Source organism: Embiotoca jacksoni, unplaced genomic scaffold, assembly GCF_022577435.1.
Source record: "Embiotoca jacksoni isolate LCO1_2020_lvr unplaced genomic scaffold, fEmbJac1.0.p SCAF_50, whole genome shotgun sequence".
Taxonomy (NCBI): Eukaryota; Metazoa; Chordata; class Actinopteri; family Embiotocidae; genus Embiotoca; species Embiotoca jacksoni.
In genome coordinates, this window is record NW_027185404.1 from 1,387,501 (window position 1) to 1,411,477 (window position 23,977).

Sequence of the window (23,977 nt, forward strand, 5' to 3'; positions counted from 1 at the left end):
TTCAAGAGACAAAAAGGATGTATCTCTGAGAAATGAACCACTTGACCTTGCAGTGAATGTTTAGCATTTATAGTCACAATGCAGCCGCAGATTTATTAACTGTCAACAACACAACACAACACTTTCTTTCTTTTGTTTTGCCCAGATACGCTGACACGACCTGACTTGTACGTTTCCTCTCTGTATCTTCGAAGCACATTTTTCACATATAAGCAAACAAGGCATTATGGCTTATATTATATACAAAACTATGTTATAATGTTCATTAAATATCAGTGTATGGTGGAAACAGTAGCAGCACTTTAACACCACATAAACCTGAACTCTGAAAAACAGTGACTAAGATGTCATCCTCTGAACCACCACAGTTCTCCTCGGCAGTCGATCATAATAATTAACGTAAACTCAAGCAAACTGTCATATTTTTTTAAATTCCTGCGATTCTTGCTAAAAAAAAAAGTCATCAGAATCTGTCCTGAAAGTATTAACGTCATAAAGAAAGTATTTTCAAGCAAAACTCACTATTAACAACAATAACTCCTCATTTCCAACCAGAAAGTCTCTGTTCCTGTTTTCATCTCCAAATAAAACTGTTCACCAGAAGAAACCTGAACAAGAGGAGAAACAGGAAGTGACGGGGTTTGTGGGAAATGTGGTCTTCACAATAAAATTATCTGATTAAATGTTTATTATCAAAGAAGTGATTCCATATTACTGGATGTTAAATGAGTTTTCTCCACACGTCCAGTTGTCAGAGACGTCTCTTTGTTTGTTTCATCCAGCAGGTCTATGTGTTGAATGAACATGAATTAAACAGCATCTAAAGCTCTTATTTTGACAGCTGATGTAGTCCTTGTTTCTATATTCCAGTCACAGACGCTCTGTTCTGCAAACATACGCAGCTTTTAGGACCTTTAGTAACTTTTAGCCTCATGGTTCTCTAAGTTCAATAAATACATAAATAAATTGAACTAAAATAGGCTGTATCTGTGATGTGCAGCATGATTATTATCAAAGGAAGTGAGTGCATATTTAATACTTTACAGGTTGTACTTAAAAACACCCCATTTTTCTTTCTCAACTTGCAACTTTTTCTAACTCCTGCAAAAAAAAAACTCAGTTAAAACACTAGAAATGACATCACAATTTTTGATGCAAAATCAAACATTTTTGATCGCAACAATCACAAAAACTGTCTATATGTCCTGGATATCATGTAAACTGTGCCAAATGTAATCTGCTGCTATCAGCTGTTATAACAAAAGCAGGAAGTAAGCAAAGTAAATGAATGAGTGCTGTGATTTAGCTGCAGAGAGAAGCAAGTGGATTTAATGATGGGAGTATCCTGATGGCTTTAAATTCCCTGCTAAGTGCCTGAGGACAGACTCTGTAGTGTGTAAAGACCCTGTTTTCTTAATTTGATTGCCTCTAAACACTTCCTGTGCCCGTAACTTACGGCCGATCCCTCTTCCCCTTTATGTTTGCTGTTGACAGAGAGCTGATCTGGCAGTGGCTCCCCTCGCCATCACATACGCCCGCGAGAAGGTTATCGACTTTTCCAAGCCCTTCATGACGCTGGGTATAAGTATACTGTACCGCAAGCCCAACGGGACCAACCCTGGGGTCTTCTCCTTCCTCAACCCCCTGTCGCCTGATATCTGGATGTATATTCTGCTGGCTTACTTGGGTGTCAGTTGTGTGCTGTTTGTCATAGCCAGGTAACATGTCACTTGCAGCGATCGCAGCCTCACACACGGTCAGACACATGTTCCGCCGCCCATCTGACTAACATCAGGCCAATCTGTGTGATTGCAGGATGTTGAGCTCACCGCGCAGCGACAGTGCTGACATGATCAACGCTCGCGTCTGATCCGGTTTACGCACTGAGGATCACGTACTTGCAGATTCCACCACTAGAAGTGTATTAATAGTAGATTTGTACAGGTGTTGTATGTTGCGTCAGACGGGCACGGCTGCCAGGTTACTCCTGGTCCGCTCACACTCACACCGGTACAGAACGAGGACAGACAGACACACACAGGAACACGGACCGCCGACAGAGATGTCGGAGGCCTCTCAGCCGTTTCAGGGTTGTGTGTGTGTGTGTGTCGGAGAGGTTGTGCACTCATGATATGTGTGTGTGGGATGTGTCGAGCTCGATGTGAACAGCTGCTGCCCCTGTCCCACCTCTCCCTCACTGTCCCCAGTGTCTCATGCTGTCTTTTCTTTTCTCTTCTTCACCCTGCTTCAAATAGGACTCAAAAGAGGTCCGTCGCTGAACTTAACATAGCATTCCTCACTTTCTCCTGCTGGTTCGGTTTCCATATCGGTTTGCTCTGTGCTGCGATGTCATCGGATGGGACATAGTTTTTGGAGAGTACATATCAAGTTGGATTCCAGTTCCTGTAATCTTTGTACAGGATGACAGACGTGTTCACACCTGAGGATCCACCAAGGTTCAGCCAGATGTGTTTAAACAGTCTCTTCAGGAAACTGCAATGTTGTGATCACAATAATGAACACAAGTTCAAACAATCTATTATTTATAATTATGGGAGATTCCAATTGTTTTAAATTCTCGCCAGTTTTCCACCAAACATTTCGTCAGCAGAATCTGTGCTGTAAGTATAACGTATCATAAGAGATTAATTTATTATTTTAGCACCAAAGTTTTTCTACATGTGGTGCAGTGACCTGCAGGTCAGGTCTCCTGTTGCACTGAATTGATGCCCCCCAAATTTGAGGGCTTTGCAGGACCCCGACCGTCCATCTGCACAGCTTCAATAGTTTGTTCTAAACACTAATAGCACTAATAGTGTATATATTTTTATACATATAGATACAAGCAGCTCCGTACTATTTGCTTTCGTTATTTTCTTTTGTGGTCATCTGCTTTATTTTGGAAATGCGGCCGACATCCAGAAAGCTTTGGTGAGATGATAGAAGGCTTCATTTGTAGCAGTCGTCTGTCCTCTCCGAGTCTTTGCTCAGACAAATCGTCTCAGTGATGAAACTGGGCCAATGGTTTGTGACGGCTCGCTCATTTGATCTGCTGTTTGAAGCACGGTGAAGCGCGGAGAAAGAAAAGTTCGTCTTAACTCTAAAACTTTCGGGAGACACGGGCTCACTTGCGGCCGCGACCCGACAGTTTTACCGTTAACACACGTGGGTTTTTTTCCGATGTTACTGGCGATATGATCACACGAGAGAATAAAAAGCAGCAACTGTCATCTAAGTTGGCTCAGAATATGCACCTATCTGTATTTAATACCACAATAAGTAAGTGTTTGGGTAAGTGTGTAAAATCCCCCCTCACTTTACTCCTTCTCTTCTCCTGTACACACAGATGCATGCTGGGCTACAGTTGCATGTTTTTTTCTGTAGAGTGAAACACAAAACAGTCGCGCAAAATTTCATGAAATGAGAAGTGTGAACGGTGATGATGTGATGTGAACAGAAAGTGAGGAGATGACATATCAGCACCACGAAAGAATTATGTGACAGGAACATTTGTACATGTTTAGAACAAAACAACAATTGTTCAGGTTTTTTATCTCTAATATTTGTGCCTTCACTCCAATACCATGTCGGTAGATGAAGTTTAGTTTGTGTTACTTCGGGTGATCCCGTCGCTCTAAATGAGCCACATGTTTCGCTGTCAACAGTTTTGACTGAAACTCTTTAAGATTCAGGAGAAAAATATGAAAAAAAAAAATCACAGAAAGAGAGACTCCTTATTAATAAAATGATCAGCTAAATGTGAAAGCTTTGTATGCTAGCATGTAGATTTGATCATGGGTAACCAACAGGAAGTATTCTGATAAGTCTTAAACTCTTTACAACATCAATATTCAGGACTGAAACAAGTAAATGCAAAAATATGTTTTGGGGATGGGTTAGTATTTGGCACGTGAACTACCTGGTTAGTTTTAGCTTCTAGATTAAAAACAGTAAGATCCAATCATCATCCATCAGTGATGTCATCGTTGGTTTGTGAACATTATGAATCCTCCAGTTCAGATTCTGTCCGTCACCATCTTTACTAGTTCGGAGCAGTTTGGAGCAGGAAGTGACCATATTTGGACGAGCTGGGGGAGGAGCCAGCGGTGGATCTGACTGATCTAATTGGAAACCTGACAATACTACATCCCGCCCACCGATAGTTGTAACCTGACTGCACCACAGACCTGTCAATCAAATAGACACGCCCCCAAAAACAGGTCTTCTTGAATCTTCTTTTCTAATGAATGAGGGATTATTTTCAGATGGACCTCCAGAAAACTAATAAGAAGGAGTGACTTTAGCTAACAACACCGAGATAACTGCTGGACACATTTTATTCACTTTGGATTTGATGAGAGAAGTTGAATGGGAGTCTATGGAGCCGGAGGCTTTTTGGAGCCGACCTCTAGTGGCACTCGCTGGTATTGCAGCTTAACACACTTCAGCATCGGCCTTAGTTTTCAGACTTGGAAGTTACGTCCACTTTTATATAAAGTCTGTGGCTTTACTGTATGAAGGACATTTTATAAAGGTCAAGCCTTGATGAGCTCCGATACCTGTCAGACTCCGTTCAGACCGTTTATGGACAGACGTGCGATCAGAAAGCTTTTAAAGCAGAAGCTGCAATTTGTTTTCTTCTTGTTGCTTCTTTGTGCAGGAAATTTGCCCATTTTTCCTGACAGTCACATGATCTAGATAACGTGTATCTGCATTCAGTGGACGTTGTCAGTACTGAGACATAAAGTAATGGTACTCTGTTGGACAGTACTCAGTGAGCACTGACCCAGTTCAACAGCTACTTGTGCACCAGATTGCATCTATTCGATTTTCTCAGTCTATGAGAAGATCATTGATTGTAAAAACTTAATTCTAAATTATTTGGTTTTTTTAGTTGTTGTTTTGTTTTTTAGGGACGACTTTGACTGTTGATGTGAAATGAGCAGTGCTCTGCCAAGACATATCGTGTTTCTCAACCGCATGACCTGACAGATCGATGCTCATGGTTCAACTGGACAGAAGAGGCTCTTCTCAACACACATTAGATCATTGAGGCACCTGCAGTTTATTTTTTCTATCTCTGCCTTCTTCGAACACAACTATATTTCTCTCAGTTCCATCAAAATCCTTGCTTGTCACTGAATCCTTTCATGTTGTCCAAATGTATTTCTCTTCCTTCCTGTTCACTTACGGATTTTTTATGTAAAAAAATAAACACTCATTTCACAAAAGTTTGTAAGACAGAAACAGTCGAAATCTAGCAGGAACGACGTTCACTTTAGTTTCACTGTGCATTTATAGACTGTACATACTGTATATGTGCGTGTACACATTACACATGATCTCCGTGTGCTTGTGTTGCTGCCGTTCTGTGTGACTGACTGTTAGTGTGAGTGAGACTGAATACGAGGACCGACGTACACAGAGTCAGAGCAGCTTCTCCTCCGTCTGTAGGACACACAGCTGAGTGAACACACTGCTGGACTCATATCTACACTCACTGATGTCGGTGCTCCCGCTCCGCTTTGCTTTTATGTTCCTTATAATGGCAGCAACACTGCTGCTGTTTCTGCTGCAGGTGATGAAACATATAGTACACCACACTTCTGTTGAAGCCGGTGCATTATCACCTTGTTCCATGTTGGAGAACCAAATGACCTACATCCTCCACCGCACGCTAATTTATTACGATAAAGCAGTTTATTAATAAGAACATTTGTGAAGAATATACTGTGATTATGACTCATGATATTTACATCTAATTCTTCCCCATCTTTCTTAAGATCAGAATCTTTCTGTGTACAAAGTCCTTCTTCCCTGTCTTCAGAGTGTGATCTGTCTGTCCTCAGATGCTGAATGGAAATCCTTTGGTTAGTATGTGCTCATATTAAAGGCACAGCCTTCAGCAATATTACACCAGGGGGTGTGAAGCGAGCGCTCGCCCCTGAACGCATCACTTGTCATTCCAAGATTGACGTTAAAGCACCATTGAGTACAATGCTGCGATTATACAACACGTTACCAATTAAATAAAACACGTCTTCAAAATGTGTTCATATTGTGGAGCAGTTAACTCTCAAAATATAAAACTTGTTAGTGCGACCTTCTAAAAGACACTGCAAATAAATTATGTTACAGTTTTTTTTATACTGTTTTTAAAAAGAAAGATGCTTTATACATAAAATTGAATATTCAATAAATGATGGGAAAAGACCTGTCATGTACAATCCACCGGAGATTCAGAGTTTTCCAAAACACACCACAGATTTTTGAATGTGTTCAGCCATTCAACTCCAGTCCCGCTAGAGAGAGGACATTATTTTCATGAAGCATCATATCTATTTGACATCTACCTGCACATATAGTTTATCTTTATCAAACACGTTCTCTTCTGAGTAACGGGAACGTATTTGCTTTTAAAAGTGAAAAACGTGCATATCTAGCACATAAGAAAGTGAGCAAAGAAATATGGCATACAACATCACATCAGAGTCAAAAAAAACTAGGAGGAAAGAAAACTAAATCCTAGACAGGTAAACATGTTAGTGCTTTAAATACATCTTGCAGCACCGCGGTGCAGATAAACGCTGCTGTTAAGCCTTTTCTGAGGAAATCTTTACAAAGCGGTGAAATGTTTGAGTCGGCGGAGGGTCGTGTGGTGAAACACTCTCACGTGTGTTTTGATATATCAGCAGCAGTTCATGAAACGGGGAGCAGAGGAAGAATTTATGAAAACATCGGTCAGAAGCAGGTGTGGACGTATAAACTCTATCATCCTGACAATGGCGTTATCATGTGTGTCATCCCGGTGGTTTTCTGCAGGATGACCCCCCCCCCCCCCCACACACACACACACACACACGCAGAGATAAAAGCCCACATTGTTTCTGCGCTGCTGCTGAATTCCTCTGTTTTTTTGTCCGAGCTTATCTCTGCGCTGACCTTGCTCAAAGTTTCTCCCTCTGCACATCTCTGCCTTCAGCGCTGATGACCTGAGATAATGTAAGGGCAGTGTAATTGGATCAGAACGACAGCGAACAGGCCGAGCGGAGCCGCAGTGAGCGGCAGGTTAAGCTGTGTTGTCTCCCGTAAATGCCGTCGGTTTAGTCTTCCCTCCCCAACCGGCCGCTCCCATCACACACCGCCGTGCCGATGACAACTCCACTCATCCGTGTTCGTGGCGAGCTGTAATTGGCTTTTCACATGTTTGGAGGAAACGCACTCGGAGACCTCGTTGGGTCGCATCGCCACAGCAAGGTCGCAGTTCAGCTCAACTCTATTTGGCATCGCAAATTGACAAGCAAGCAAATCTGAGACAAATTGAGTGAGCAAACGGATTGATTTAAGGCCAAGGATTCTCTTAAAGCAGAAATTAGGGGGACATTCAGAGGTCCTTGAGCTACACTGTGCAACATCCTCCGGAGTGTTGTAGGGGTGAAAAGGAAGGCCGCCACTAACCACGTTATAATGGCAACGCCCATTAGTCAATGACAGGGCGCAGTTATGATGCTGTCATTTTATCTACACAGCCATACATCTTCATATCGACTCCTGTATTTCAACGTTCAGTTGTACTGTACTCACCCAGAGGACGCTGGATTAAAACCCGACACGCAGAGCAGCAGCTTCATCTGCATCTTCCTCCGTCCTCCAACCACGTTATTATTTTTGACTTCCACTGCAGTAAGAAGAGTCACACTGAGACAACTCTACATTATGCATTGCAATTTGATTAGTCAGACCCTAGTGTGTGTTAAACAGCTTGAGTCAAGATAGCCCCCCCCCCCCCCCCCCCCCCCAACCCCTCTACTCCAGTACAAAGCAAATCAGGTCAGGATGCTTAATTGTAGTCCAATCAACCTTTACTAATGTAATGTCACTTTTATTTAACATGAATAAATGAGAAATCTCTCTGCTGGAGGAGTGCGTTGAGCGAGCGGGAGCGCCGGGCCGGTGTGGGCTCGATAGGAATGAACCGTTTGATCTGCTGAATATTAATGCTCCTTCAAGATTATAAGGATTATTAGTTCTTTTCTCCGTTGACAATGGAGTTATTTTCAGAAGCCATCGATTAAATTACGGAGGGAATTGCCTTTGATATGAGCACGCCCACACGAGGAGCCACTTTTGGATTACGAGTGGTGTTAATTTAAACCCACTCCCCAAGCATTGCGTGTTATTAAAATTGAAAAACACACAAGAGAAATTGAGATGAGCAGCCATTTTTGGGGGGCTTCATTTGGACTAATTGGCTGTTGAGTAAAGAAATCCTGATCCACATCGTACCTTAATTCATCTGATAAACTCCTAATTTATGAAACCAATTAACAGCATCGCGATCTGAAGTATGTACATGAAGGCATCGTAGTGCTTCTTGATTTGGGAAGTGTAACTAACTAACCTGTGTTTTCTCTCCTGTCTCCCCAGGTAGGACGACCACTCTTGGTCTCTTTTATTGTGTATTCTTGTGTCTTCATGCCACTGCAGTTCACATATGTGTGTGTGTGTGTGTGTGTTCTCTGTCGATCGTCACAGGTTTAGTCCCTACGAGTGGTATAACCCCCACCCATGCAACCCCGACTCGGATGTAGTGGAAAACAATTTCACCCTGCTTAATAGTTTCTGGTTCGGAGTTGGAGCTCTCATGCAGCAAGGTAGACGCCTCTGCCTGCCCCCCCCCTTTTTATAGCACAGGTCCCACTTTTTTGCTGGGGGTCAACCTTGCCCTTTGACCCGGCCCGTGACGTGCATGGGGGCCTCTGTGCATGTAGCTAGATGCTTCTCAGGTAAAGAGTCCAGCAGGATGGACAGAGTGGACTGTGAACGATGTGTTCGGTGGATGATGATCCCGCATGTTCCCCCCCTCCCCCTCCCCACACCTATTCACAGCCACCTGAACAGGTAAGTGCCCCCCCCCCCTCCCCCCTCCCCCCCACACACACACACCCTGAGTACATGAGATGGATCAGATGGGTGAGACTGATTGAGAACTGAGCAGCTTGCCCTGCCTGTTTGATTTGTTTCCCTCTGCCAGACCAACGCCATATCTTCTCAACTAGTTGGCATCTTTGGACTCAGAAAAAAACAAAAAAAACAGTGACAGTTTAACAGAAAATTAACATTATCACTTAAAAAAAATCACGTGACTTTTGCTCTTCACAGTGCATGAGAGATATGTTGCATTTTCTAATTAGCATTTCCTCCAACGCATTTGATGATGCAACATATGCACAGCAGGTAGTGATGCCTTCAGGGCCTGGAGAGCATGGTTTATACTGTATGTATGCATCTGAACAGTGGAATGGAACTCAGAGAGGAGCTGCAGCTACAGTCACAGCTGCTTTAAAGGGTCAGTTCACATCAATTACAACAAAGGCAATAGAAGTACTTCTTACCTTCAGTGGTACTGTATATGGGCATGTAGATGCTTTTTGTTTGATTTGTCCAGATTTTGAATCTTTCCTGCCCAATGGAGGAGAAAGACATTTCATTTGTGGTGCTCAGTGTACACAGTGAATTAAATTATATTAATAATCATGTAAACATTATAATTAACAGTGTCTCATTGTGAACCTCAACTGTAATAGAGGACACTGAAGGTTATCATTTATCACCTTTTATAGCATATGTTCAATGATAACCTTATTTTCCTTTAAAAAAATATCATTCTGAATTTCCTTTTTAACTTTTTTTGAAGGAATTGCAGCAATTTCAAAACCCTCATTATGGGAAATTGAAGGTGATTCAAGGATTCAATCACACCTGATGGGTTTCCTCAGCAACTGTACTGTAAATATGCACCGCATTTTGACTTGAATATTTCATGTCACATAATGAAAACAACAGCTGAGAAAGAACATGAAATGTTGTTGAAAGCTATAAATGGACCTTGAGTTCTGTTTTTTTACATTTAGTCTTTTAAATTGACCAAATTGTATTTTTTTAAGATTAAAAACATATACGTAGTGATTAGTTTTCCCTTAAAATTGCTTAAAAGAATGAAATGATTTGGCTGTTCTTGTAGATAAAGGGACTCTTGATCATCTCCACAACACTTTATTTTCATTTCACCTCCTCAGTTGTATTAAGGTTCAAATACAGATTTCCAAATCTGGACAAATAAGAACAAAACGATCTGCATGACTGCATACCACCAGAGGTAATTGTGAAGATCTGTTGTTTTATTTTGGGTGAACTGACTCTTTAAGTCTACAGACCTCTCAGTATTTGTGAGGATTTAGGAGCTGGTAACTTATCTGTTGTTGGCTGGTTGCATGCTATAACTTATATACTGCATGTTTACTAATATCCCCAAATTAAAGACTAACTTTTCCACAGATGTTCATTTATTTGACTCAAAAGATGGAAACATATTTAAATTCTTTGAAAGTAAAATATGGTGACTGGTTTGATTGCAACAAAAACACTCAGAAGAGTCTTTAAACTTCAAATATACCATGTTAATAACTCCAGAGGATCTCCTTTATGTGAGTGTCATGCTTTGTAGCTGCTTCATAGCGTTCTTTGAAAGGCCAGCAGAGCCGACATGGAGGGGTGACCAGTTGAGAAGATGTGGCTGAGAGCCTGCAGGCTGAGGGACCAGGCAGGACGAACACAGTGTGTCTGCATGGCACCATGCTGGGCTACACTGTAGAGAGGCTCCCCTGCCCGGAGGCTGGCCCCGCCCCCCAGAAAACTGTGGGATGTGCTGTTTGGTCATGACGTTACCTTGGGTACATGACAGTCAGCCCCAACCAGGCTCTGTTAGGGTCCGGCTCGCCTGCTCTGAGCGGGTCGCCCCGTGTTTTCAGGTTTGTGAGGTGGAACAGGTGAAGAAGCTCCGAGCTGGTGGCGTGTTCCACTTTAAAACCTACTCCTGGTAGCTGGCCACGGGTCCGACTCAGAACAAGCAGAATCCATCGCTTTCTGATGAAATGTGTTCTTGTCATGCTTGTTCCGTTGGTTTTTGTTGCTTGTGGTTTGATGAATGGGCAAAGTGAGTGGTTGGTGGCCCTGATCCCCGTTTCAGTGTAGAGAGGCTAAACAAACAATATGGTTTTAAGAGACCATGTTAACATGTATTTTAGAAACTGTAGTCATTGTTCAGTTGGGCCTCTCTGAGATTAGTCGCTCTATGTTTAAATCATGAAAATACTTTTTAACCTCTAAGAAAGGGTGTAAATGAAATGAATCAGCAGAAAAGGCTCCAAATTAACATATTTTAACACATCTGATAAAATATTTAATATTAGATAAGGCAAGGCAAGTCTATTTGTATAATAGTTGGCAGAAGAGTGAGAGATACGAGTAAAGTAGATCAAATTCAATTAAATAAAAGGTAAAAGTTTATGTTGAATTACATTGATTTCAGTAGGTCATTATTTGTCGTGAAATCAAATTTGTTATCGAGAATCGTAGAATTGTTTTGGTATTAGAACTGACTATCACATTTCTGGTATCATATTGTGTGCAGTGGTATCAGGCGTCTTATATATGCAGTGAGTCAAATACAGCTGTCTAATGGTGTCATTGCTTTAAAGTGTTCATTCTCGACATAATTTATGTATTCTCAGCTAAAGAGGTATAACAAATATTTTAAAAAGTTTTATCTTGGTTCAACCGTTGCTTCATTCTTTGAGCATGTAGAAATGCTAACAGCAAAAACATTACTTGTGAAAAGAAACAGTTTTACTGTTATTAAACCAACCTCTGTTATTTGTATTGATACCGGAGGGTCGTCCTGAAATCATTCCTTTCTACTTATCCGGTGGGTTTAATGAGAGTCTCCTAAAAGCCCCGCTGTGCTCCCAGTCGAGGGAGAAACTCTGGGAGGCGTGCCCCCCCTCCCCCCCGGCCCGCCGGTCCTTCTCCGTTGCAGTATCTCTGGCAGCGGCCTCACAGTCGGCTGTCACGTCTCTCCCCCCTCTACTCGACAGCTCACTCAAGGGACTGTGGGAAAGAAAGAAAGTTTGATGAAAAGTGAGAGTGCAGATTGAGACGCTTACAAAGGGAGTTGAGCAGAGTTCTTAACCTCCTGTCGCTCTGACTCTTTATCAGCTTTCCTTCTGAGTAAATGTGCAAAATCCGCCTTTCAATTGCTTAAGCCGCTTGAGTAGAATAGTCCCGATATAACCCGGCCCACCTTCTCTCACCCCTCCCTCCCAGACTCACTCCCTCTCCACCCACCTTCTCTCACCCCTCCCTCCCAGACTCACTCCCTCTCCACCCACCTTCTCTCACCCCTCCCTCCCAGACTCACTACCTCCACCCACCTTCTCTCACCCCTCCCTCCCAGACTCACTACCTCCACCCACCTTCTCTCACCCCTCCCTCCCAGACTCACTCCCTCTCCACCCACCTTCTCTCACCCCTCCCTCCCAGACTCACTACCTCCACCCACCTTCTCTCACCCCTCCCTCCCAGACTCACTCCCTCTCCACCCACGCACACACACTCCTCTGCGCTTTACATTCTGCATACAATGATGAGAGAAAGTCCCTCTAACACTCTACGATACATAAATATAAAACTGGATGTGGAGGTGTGAGCGCCCGGTCAGACCAATATGGATAGCAGCAAAATAAAATCGATTTACTTCATAGGAATCGCCGCAATCAGTGGAGTCGTTTGCATAATGAAGTAGATCCACACAAATCTTTACGAAGAGTTTAACTTCTGTGAACTTTGACATTTGTGAGTAACTTCAAACCAGTTTGAAAGGTTTGATGTTTGAGGGAGCAGAAAACGGTGGAAGGTTCATAAAACACTGCTGTTGATTGTCTGGTCTACGGGATCAATTACCACCAATAGATCACACATCCGGGAACTTTGGCTTTCAGAAACGGCCCCGCCCCCTTTTGGGTCAAAACATACGACTCTCTCCGTAGACTTCAAGGTAAAATATCGTTCCAAAATTCATCCGTTGTAAACCACCGGATCAATTTTACTGCGGCACCTTGTCCGGGGTCATATTTCATTGGTCACGTCAGGTCAGTCTTCCCTTCCACAGAACGGTGCCACAGAGCTCTTCGATGTTTTTAGGACATAACAGAGAAACAAATCGGAGATCAAAGTTTTTCACGTCATTGTTGGTGCAACTAACAACACAGCAACTCTTCAGCATAGCGTTATTATTTTAACTGATTAGTTTAAAGCAGCAGTTTGGAGAAAAGTCTCAACTTCCTCCGATTTTCTGTTTCTGTCAATGCGGGTTTGTTTTCCTCCAGAAAGGGGCGTGGTCATGAGACCCAGCCCTGGATGACGACATGCCGGCCTGATCTATCTTTAAGTCCATTCATATGTTTATTGAAACCCGGTTAACTCGACTCAGATAGTTTTCGGTTCAGTCCTTTTTGTTCTGTCACATTTAAAATTTAAAGAGAACAGATGTGAGACATATTACAGTTTTACAATAATACAATGAAGACAGATGATCAGGCACTTGCAAGAAGCGTATGTAGGATGAGTCGACATTGTAGGTCAAATATCAATCAGCAGGTCCAGCCATGACGCTGCCCACTCTGTCCACTTGGTGTGTCTGAGGGTGTGATCGAGGCAGAGGCCTGGCCCGGGTGCTGCCCCCCTCTCCAACCTCCACCCGTACCAGGCCTAACCCCCTCCTCTGCTCCTCTCATCCAGGATCTGAGCTCATGCCGAAAGCCCTCTCCACCAGAATAGTAGGAGGAATCTGGTGGTTTTTCACGCTCATTATCATCTCCTCCTACACGGCAAACCTGGCGGCGTTTCTCACCGTGGAGAGGATGGAGTCGCCCATCGACTCCGCCGACGATCTGGCCAAGCAGACCAAGATCGAGTACGGAGTGGTGGAAGACGGCTCCACCATGACCTTCTTCAAGGTGAGTCACCGCTGGATATTATTACACCAACTACCGTCTTTTCTACAGCGATATGCAGGTTCACTTTGTGGCTCTGTCAATGCTTCAGATGGGTGTTATTTTGCAGTATTTAAAAGCTGCTTGGCAAATATTAAAGTGCTCATTATTTTTCTAATAAATAGCTCAAGGGTTACTTCCTGTTGGATGATCAGCCTTGTGTCAACAGTGACTTAATACAATGTATAAATAAATTAGAATTTTGGAATTATAATGAGTTCAGTCTCAATTTTAAAGTGATGTACATCAATAATCATAAAACAATGCAGAATACAATGCATTCTGACATTATGATGAGTACTTTTACTGTAAGTATTTTTGGTGTATTTTGATGCTAATACTTTTGTATTTTTGCTTCAGTAAAATAGTGAATTAAGGACTTGACTTATAACCCAATATCTCTACGCTACAGTATTACTACTTTTATTTAATTGGATGACCTGAGTCCTTCTTTCACTGTTGTAATTTGATATCATTCTTCAATAATATTGTGGGACATGTAAGGAACTTATTTAAACAAGAAGAACAACTAAAAAGGGAAAATGACGGGACTGTTCAAATACTTTATCTTAGTATTTTGTTTGACCTTCACATTTTGGTAAAAGTCAGAGTTGGTCACTTTCTGATCTGAGCTCTATAAAAAAAAACATTTCATCTCCAAACCTGAATTTCAGTGACAAAAGACTTAAAGTATGTACAGTGATTTTTTTTTTTTTTTTTGCAGCGAGCTCTCAAGACTTGAATTATTTGTCATTATCTTCCAAAATGCATTGAATTAACACAAATTCTTCATGGTAACTACCTGTGACAAATGCAACCATAACTCAGACTGGTTTAGTTTATATGGCATCTACATATTTGTGAATCAAGTCCCATATTGTTAAAAAAAAAAAAAAAAACAACCTCACAATTCAAACGGAGCAAACCATTTAAAGACACCAACACTATAGCAGCGACAGTCGCTCCTTACTTTGTCATCTATAGGGACACATACTTTCACACTATTTTCACCCTGAGAGTCCAACAAATAAAATGTTCAAGCTTTCATCCTGATGATTCTGCTGATGAGTTTTCAACGAGCACCATCAGCAAGTCATCTGTGTTTTCCTTCATCCAATGAGAGATTAGTGAAAGCATCCATGTTTTCCACAGGGTGAATTGGAATAGTACTGAATTTATATTGACTTAATCTTATGCTAATTTTTATTTATTTTCTAACGACTATTCGAATATCATATACTAGTAGGCATTGGTCACGTTCTAAAATGCAACATTTAACTGCACATCAGCTGCTTGCAGAGATGACAAGGTCAGCAACACCTGCTATTTGTTATCCAGGTCTAACCACTGTAGTCAAAGCTGATGAAATCAGTCGTGATAAAGGTGACGAACCCCAGAGGGATACGTCACGAGTATCAATCAGCAGTGATGTCATCATTGGTTTGTGAACGTTATGAAGCCTCCAGTTCAGATTCTGTCCGTCACCATCTTACTGTGATACTACATCCCGCCCACCGATAGCTGTAACCTGACTGCACCACAGGCCTGTCAATCAAACAGACACGCCCCCAAAAACAGGTCTTCTTGAATCTTCTTTTCTAATGAATGAGGGATTATTTTCAGATGGACCTCCAGAAAACTAATAAGAAGGAGTGACTTTAGCTAACAACACCGAGATAACTGATGGACACATTTTATTCACTTTGGATTTGATGAGAGAAGTTGAATGGGAGTCTATGGAGCCGGAGGCTTTTTGGAGCCGACCTCTAGTGGCACTCGCTGGTATTGCAGCTGAAGACACTTCTGGATCAGAACCATTTTTCAGAGCAGGAAGCTACAAACACTTTTATATTCATCTGTGGTTTTAACAGAGCCCTTCTCTAAGACAGCTGTAGGTCTGGGGCCTAGAAGCTTTTTCTCACTGGGACCAACTGGTTTTCTGTTATAGAGATATTTATTTACTAACTATACCAGTTTCACATGATCACCTTGGTATGCATGTGTTTGCCCTCTTGTCCCGTTCAGGATCATTCGGAGCCAGAACTTATCCCTGGAATGGTCACCAATCTGTCACTGGACTGACATAGACAGACTAACGTTCACACCTCCTCTCAGTTTCCACTTCCCCTAACCGGCACTCCTTCAGACTGATAACTCCATGCAAACGAGTCCTGGGCATGAAGAGCATGTTCAAACCGACCTGTGAGGTGACAGAGCTGTAACCACTGAGCCACCGTGTCACTGCGATCACATACTGCTGCACCATTTTTCCAGTGAAACCGCCTGGAACCGTGCAGGAGTGAGTCCTGCCGAGGCTCTGCTCAGTAATCCCCTCCGTTCGGATCATATAGAATATGTGCTGCATATCAAGGACGCCGTGTTAATCCAAGTTTGAAAACTTCCCTGCATTAGAAGTCGTTCTCGCTCACAATCCGTCGATGGCACGCAGACAGCTTTGAGATTTATCTTTTTCTTTTTTTTTTTTTCACACCTCATTTTCATCCGTCTGTGCAATAAGCACACCAACGTTCGCAGGTAGCGTTCACACACAGGAGCACGTTGTGATTAATATGTTTGTGTGTTCCTTCTTCGCGCTGAAACATACTCACACCAATTCATTAGAAAACTGCTGTGGTGATAGTTGCGCAGTCTCTTTATCATTTCCACATGCAAATTTATGAAAACAACAGTTGGTGTGAGAAGCAGCATATGTGCTTGTTAATCATCCTACTTTAGCTGAGGTCCCTCTGCAGCCATAACTCACCGCCTCAGGTCAGACACGGTAGTCCGAGTCACTATTATGGGCTGGGTTGGTGTAATAATGGCAGCACTTTTTATCTGTTGTTTGGATGCACAAATTTCAGTTTGGAGATTAAAGTTAAAGAAGCAAATTCAACAAATCCAAACATAAAATGATGTTACTGAATAGAAAAATCACCTTCATTTTCAATACCTCGAATTATTTAATACTGAGGAAAAAGTAGAGGAAAAATATGTTTAGCTACCTGGCAAATAATATGACTCCACTCACTCCTTGGGCCCCTGCCAACAAAATGGTACATATCCTCAAACTGAAACTATGATTTATTTACTAATTCACTTACTGTGCTGAACTTTGAATCAACAGCAAACTAAAAACATTAAGACTGTCAGAAATGTTATACCAAGCTGTTCTCTGTAGAGAAACTCAACCCTGGACTCATGTTAACTCTGGTCCTGCTTCTGTTTTACCAAACGTGTCATCCATCGTTGTGTTTACAGTTGCTTCAAAACTAGAAGTTAGAATAACATTATCGTCAGGTTTCCAATCAGATCAGTGAGATCCACCGCTGGCTCCTCCCCCAGCTCGTCCAAATATGGTCACTTCCTCCTCCAAACCGCTCCGAACTGGCAAGATGGTGACGGACAGAATGTGAACTGGAGGCTTCATAACGTTCACAAACCAACGATGATGTCACTGATGGTTGATGACATCACTGCTGGTTGACGATTGGTTGGATGTTAACTCTGGTCCTGCTTCTGTTTTACCAAAAGTTTCATCCATCGTTGTGTTTTTAGTTCCAGTCATCAAAACTAGAAGTTAGAGTCATATTTCTTCTTCTGATGTTGGACTGAGGGCAGGTAACATGCTGCAGTGACTCACCGTACCATCTTGTGGTACAAAGTGGTATTACGAGACAGACTGGGCTGGCGCTTGCTGGTTATTATGCTGTAGTCAGTAAATATATCTGTGCTACACAACACTCGACATCACGTCTGTTTCTACACAGACTTTGGGCCGGTTTAGTCCATTTTTGAACCTTTTAAAGCTTGTTTCTTTCAGACAGGCTGCCTCTCTCTTCCCCTCTTTCACAGTGTGTAATTTAATAAGTCATCTCTTTCTTCTACCATCATTTAAGAAGAATATCCAGATTCATACAACTATCAATCTCCTAAAATTAAATGTAGCTTCATGGTTGTACAATTAGTTTTTGGTGACAGTGGTTTGCTGTGTCTTGATTGAGTGGTAATTCTTCCTATTCAAACTGGTTCTGAACAATGAACACACGATATATTACAAAGCTAAATACAAAAATAACTTGAATCAACCCATCAGACAGAGCAGCAGTTTGACACGTTTGCCTCTTTCTGCAGCATGAAGTCGTCTCCGTCTCCGTCTGAGTATTCTTGAGTCCAGGCAGACTGAGAGTCCATTTGTCCTCTGCTGAGTAAACGTATTCAGTCCTCTGTCTGAGGTGTTTAAAAGACCCGGCTGCGATGATGAATGGAGTGTTTTGGTCGGGCTTATCATCGGCCTCAGTTGATTCAGTGCAGCACCCTCACAGAAGATGTGCGCAGGCATCACAATCACTATTCAAACCCAGGAAATAAAATGACAAAATACTCACTGTTTGGGTAATTATTGTCTTCTGTTGTAGAATTCACGTCTAATGGTGGCTAATTATGTAAATGTCTGTGTGCAATAGTCTCTGAAGCATTGATGCGTCTCACTCGTCTCACAAGTGGGGATATTCCCTATGGACTGCTGCTACAATAACACTGAATAATTGAATAAGCAAACACACTGCCGCTGTGTCTGGCTTGTTAGCTAATAAAATCACATCTTATTAAAGGCAGAGCTGCTTTTTCACCTCGTGTGTATAACCGGCTGATGGCTGGCAGAGACAGTAGCCTTTACATGTGGCACACAGCTCCGTGTCCCCGGGCTGCACAAGCCTGAATTGTTTTGCATTACTATAAGACAGATGGGAGGAACACCTCCAGCATGGTGATTAAATCAAGCAGATAAAGCTTATTGAGATGATGTGCTTGATACCTGAGAGAGGAGGGAGGGAGGCAGCGAGGAGACGAGGGTGGGAGAAGATGATATATTTTCTTGCTTTCACTCATGGCTGCATGATTCAAACTGTTTATGTGCAATAGGTTAGAATCCAGCATAATACATTCATAAATTAACATTACACTTTTTAAAGCATTTTTCTCCACTGAAAGTTCACATTTCAACATTTGAACAGTTTTTCTTTTCTCTCTTTTTTAACAGCATCCTTAATATTACTCAACAAAGAAACACAGCTGTTTCTGGATAATGAAACACTATTATAGGTTTATGTATTATTATAGGCTTTCACTCTTTCGGCTTGGGATGGTTTGTGGCTGGGCGTACATGCAGCTGCTCTCTGCACAGTTGAATGTTGAATGAATGAATTAGCTTTGTCACTTAGCTGCAGTCGAAATGCCAGGGCAGGACGGCGTTCCACCTAAAAGCTCAAATACACCTGCAAATTTAAGCAGAGTTAGAAAGTGTTCAGGCCACCTGTCAGTCACCATGGCAGTACCCATGCCGGCCTCTAAGGCTAATTTATATACAAATACACATGAACTCAGGAGCAATGATACATTTTAATATAAATTGATGTAAGATCAATGTATGTTGACATAAATATGAATAATGTAAATCGTATGCCTGCAGGCCTCAGCTGACATTTATCGGCAGCAGAAGCCCGTCAGTGGTGTAATTAGAGAAATATCAAAATGGTTTGGTTTGATTTTAAAAGTAAATAAGATCCAGAAGATATAAACAAGATAAAATAATTAAAATAATTGCAATGAATATTATAAGTTAAGAAAAAGCCATCAGATATTAATGTAATGGAGCACCCGATGATAACAGATACACACACCTCCTCCATGAACTCAAAGATTGGTGGTGGAATTGGACACCAGCTGAAATCTTTCCTCGGGCTCCGAACCGGTCGGTGCTGGTTTTGTTTATTTGTCTTTCTCCAAATATCCCGGTGAGGCTCATTAAAGTTTCATTCCATCTCCTGTGAAACAGACACTGTTGAAGACAAAGAGTGAAGCTGCTCTGAGCTGACTCTTCTGCAGGTTGAGGTGATAACGTGTGCAGAAGTGTTTTTCATTTTTTTTAGAGCCACTTGTATTTATTGTCGACAGTGTTTCATAAACAGAAAGTGTTCATTCTGCTGCGAGAGAATACTTTGTAGATTAAAGCTCCTCGTGCTGAGAAATTGCGTCCCATCTGCTCTGCATTGTTCTGGTCGGTGCTTCATGTAGACCAGTGGCCGACTCTGAACTCCACGTCACTCTTGAGCTTCTGCAGCTCACTTTTCACAACCTCCACTCTACTTCGGAGGTCTGTTTTTTCATCCTGTAACACTTTCTTCGGAGGACTGTCTGGTCCATGACTGCAGGGAACCTGAAGATGGAGTCACTGCTTGCTTTTAGGAGCCCTGCTGCCTCAGCTGAAGGGTTTTACTTTCAGTCTCTGCAAGGAACTGCACAATGTCGTCATAACTATTAACGATGACTGACAGCCTTTCAGACGTTTTCCTGACATCATGCTTGCACTATCATAGCATTGGCCTCGGATCTTCTCTGTTCTCAGACCTGCTTGTCTCGGCTCAGAGAGTACGAGGTTGGTCATTCTTAACGCATCACAGTTCTCTGTAGTGGCCAGCTGGGATGGTGCTGAATACCTGGGCGGGAGTTTTATTTCTCCTCATTGTGTATTTGAACTATCGACTGCTCTCTTGACACCAAAGTGTCCAATGTCCCCTTCAGGGTTTCCTGATATGACACAAGGAACTCAGTGACGTCCAATGGTAGCACTTGATTCTTTGCCAGTTGGCCCTCATCGACGGGTGAGCAGACCTCGGCCACTGATGCACGACGAGCACATTGTTCCTTCCAGTGATCACTGTTTTTACAGTGTTCTTGCTGCATGCACGTCTTGTCTGTCACAGATTTCCAGTTGGAGAAGCCGGTTAGGGTTAAAGGTTTTGGAAGCATTGGACTGGTACTGAAGTTTCAACATGCAAAGCAAAAGGCAGCATCGGTAACTACTGAATCTTCCAGCCACCCCTTCCATTAAACCAGCTTCTGCTGAACAACCATGTTTGGGTATTATTAAACACCTGAGTGGGGTGAGATTGTAGGTACACCTGGGCTGGTTCCCCTGTCCCAAGACCATCAGGAGCAGTCAGCGATGCTGTGCCCAGTCTGGCCATGCTTGAGGATGGTGGGCAGGTTACATGCTGCAGTTGATGGAGCTAGAAGATTAACTTTGGGCTCGTCCGTACCATTGCTGCTGCTGGGGCTACTGTCATTGGCTGAGGTCTTTGTTTTTTCTTAAAAGGCCACGTTCTCATGTTCATCTTTATTAATGAACTCTTTTTTTGTCTAAGCGAACAATGAAATGGCAAAAGTTGAACTTGGCAAACCAGGAAGAAACCGAGCGTGACTGTAACAGTTTTAACTTTTTTCGCCTGCAGGGTTCCGTGAGGTTCAAACCTAATAAATAAATAAATCTCTTGACAATGCACAACAATAAAAACAACAACGTTTTAGAACCATGTTTGGATGCTGTTTACAGAAGAGATTCGCTCAATCAACAACTTTCAAATATTTTATGAGGGAACTCTTCAAAGACGGCGTTTCACAACTTTCTTTTGTGTTTGTTTGTTTTTGATATTAAACTTAAATTGGGGTAACAGAAAATACAACTGCTCATATCAGATTAGTGCTGCTGACAAATTCAGGCAATCATAAATGTGAAAGGGACATTCAATTCAATTTAATTTAGATGGCGCCAAATCACAACACAGTACAGCAAAACTTTACAACATTATACAGAGAAACCCAACAATTCAACAATTCCCACATAATCTGGGAGGGAAAAACTTTTCTTTAAGGGAGAAAAACCTCCAACAGAGGGAAGAAAAACTCCCTCTTAACAGGAAGAAACCCCCGGTGGGCGGAGCATCTGTTAACAGAACCAGGCTCAGAGGTGGGCGGAGCATCTACCTCGACCGGTTGGAGGTGACAGGAGAGCAGAGAGACAAAAGGACAGCATAGAGATCCAAGACATGAACTGTTGGTGGGTCGACAATCACAGAGCAGAGACGTGCAGCTCCGTGACGGGACATCTGGAAAAGAAAGAACAGAAAGTACGCACGCGAGGGAACTGAATAGAGAAACAACAGATAATAAGCAAAAAATATGGGAGAGAAGAAGTATGAAGTTAATGAGAGATGAGAGTAATGGTGAGATATGAGTTATAGAGAGTGAAAGAGTGAGAGGAAAGAAGCTCAGTGCATCACGAGGTCCCCAGCAGCCCCCCAGACAGCCTCCCTACTGTCCTATCCCGACTGCAGCTATCAAATAGAGGCGAAGAAATATTTAAACATCAGCAGCCGAACTTCAAAATACTTGTCGGTCTCAATTTAACCAGAGCAACTCATTTATATTTAGGTGCAACCAAATGATTGGATGCAGACTCTCATCTATGATCTAGGCAGTAAAATCAGCTTGTTTAAGGTCAAGAAAAAAACAACCTGTTCTGCATTAAACCAGACCTTCATTTTCTAATATTAACCAAAATATGGTTCAATATAACCAGAAAGTTGAATAATGCTGTTGTCCCTAAGAGAGGATATTGTACTGTAAGATTTGATGTGTTGATGGAAAACAATGTTGGTGAACATTTTACCTTTTTTTCCAGTATCAAAATATTTGCTGATTATCTTAATGTTTCCTCATTACAATAATGATAATCTGTCCATTTGCTGCTGTACTTTATTTGAATCATTTCTAAGAGACACACCAGCCGTCGCTGATCGCTGTCAAACTGTTGTTTTAATGCTGAGATACCAGCTGACCCAGATTTGACAGAACCATCTTTAACTGCAGTGATGTGGGCTTTTACTTGGAGGACGAGGAACGATGCAGTAAACTGTGAGCAGAATCAAACCTTTCTCGACAACATAAATGTGTCCAGTCACTTTTTACACTGACTTCAAAAACTGTTAAAAAGTCAAACCCTTATTCTTTCTTTTTGTTACTGATTATATGCAGTACAGTAAACACATATTGTATCATTTCTCTCCTGTTTATTCTGTTAAAAATACGTATATTTGTTGTGTCCAGAATAATTTGACTGTGGTCATAATTTCTTTTAGCCTGGCTGCGCTGACTGTTGCTCACAGCTCCAGTTTTCATCTCTGTGAATACAGTCTGCTCTGAAGGGCGACCAATCAGAGAGCAGTGTCTGTAGTTAACTACATTTGTCCCGCATCTTCTTCACTGTGATTGGACGGCTGGTGACAGCAACGAGCGCAAAAAATTCAGCGTTTAGCGCAGAATAAACGCTCAGCACTTCGTCACGCTGCTGGCGTTCATTAAAATAATTTAATAAATATTCTGTACTCAGGAAAAAACACTTTGGTGGACACGGTAAGTCACCGCAGCGGTGGAAGAGTGTCGGCCGGTTTTGGCACATGCTGATTGGTTAAAATTAACTGGAGGTTAGTAGGATGGAACGACTGCAAACGATTCTCTATGGACGGTAGACAGACCCACATATTCATGGAGTTAAACTGGGTCTGGTTCACGCCAGACTAAATTTCTTTGGGAATACCTTGTAACAGTCTTCCTGTAGTGAAGACCTTACACCATATAGGGCAACAGAAACAGGAACCGTGCATCCTTCTCTGTAGAAGGAAAAGTAACTTCTTTAAATGCCATACCAGGATCATAGTTTCATAACGCAACTGTCTGTAATTAACTTTACAAAGTTATTCTCCCAATAACTTTGTTAGTGTTAACAGGGACTCTCACAGGACCGAGCAGGAGTCGAGCCTTTTCTTGATGAATATCACAAAGTAAATATAGGCTCACATTCTCTAACAACATTATCATGTTAAATGAGTCTGACCTCGTTAAGTCTGCTATTTGATTTAACAGAACTGGGATGATTACTGTGCACTTTTCTTTCCTGTTCCCCAAGGTCCTTGACTGCAGCTCCAGTTTGATTTGTTATTTTGTTGATTGTGCACTGTTGGCCAGAAAAAGGCTCCGCAGCTACTGTAAGCTGTTACGTGCTGCTCCACGACTTGCTGATCCAAACCTCCTCCGCTCTTTTACTTGATAGCTAAGAAGGGAAGCAAATAGAACAATTATAATGTTGTTTTCAGAAGAGATGCTGAACTTCCTGTGAAGGGTCTTAGCTGTCTGATGGGGCCGACGGGGAATTTCTCAGAATTAGAAGCTGACTTTGGGTTTGTGTT

The 23,977-nt window shown here is 42.2% G+C and overlaps 1 protein-coding gene across 3 annotated transcripts in view; it reads left to right on the forward strand.

Moving 5' to 3' along the window:
- Positions 1–23,977, forward strand: part of grik2 (glutamate receptor, ionotropic, kainate 2) — a 269,550-nt gene that overhangs the window by 204,244 nt on the left and 41,329 nt on the right. For all 3 annotated transcript variants that reach the window (XM_069171981.1, XM_069171980.1, XM_069171982.1), the window contains exons 12-14: positions 1,495–1,718; positions 8,536–8,654; positions 13,639–13,856. In XM_069171981.1, the coding sequence (XP_069028082.1) occupies positions 1,495–1,718; positions 8,536–8,654; positions 13,639–13,856 (561 nt within the window). The remainder of the gene's footprint in view (positions 1–1,494; positions 1,719–8,535; positions 8,655–13,638; positions 13,857–23,977) is intronic.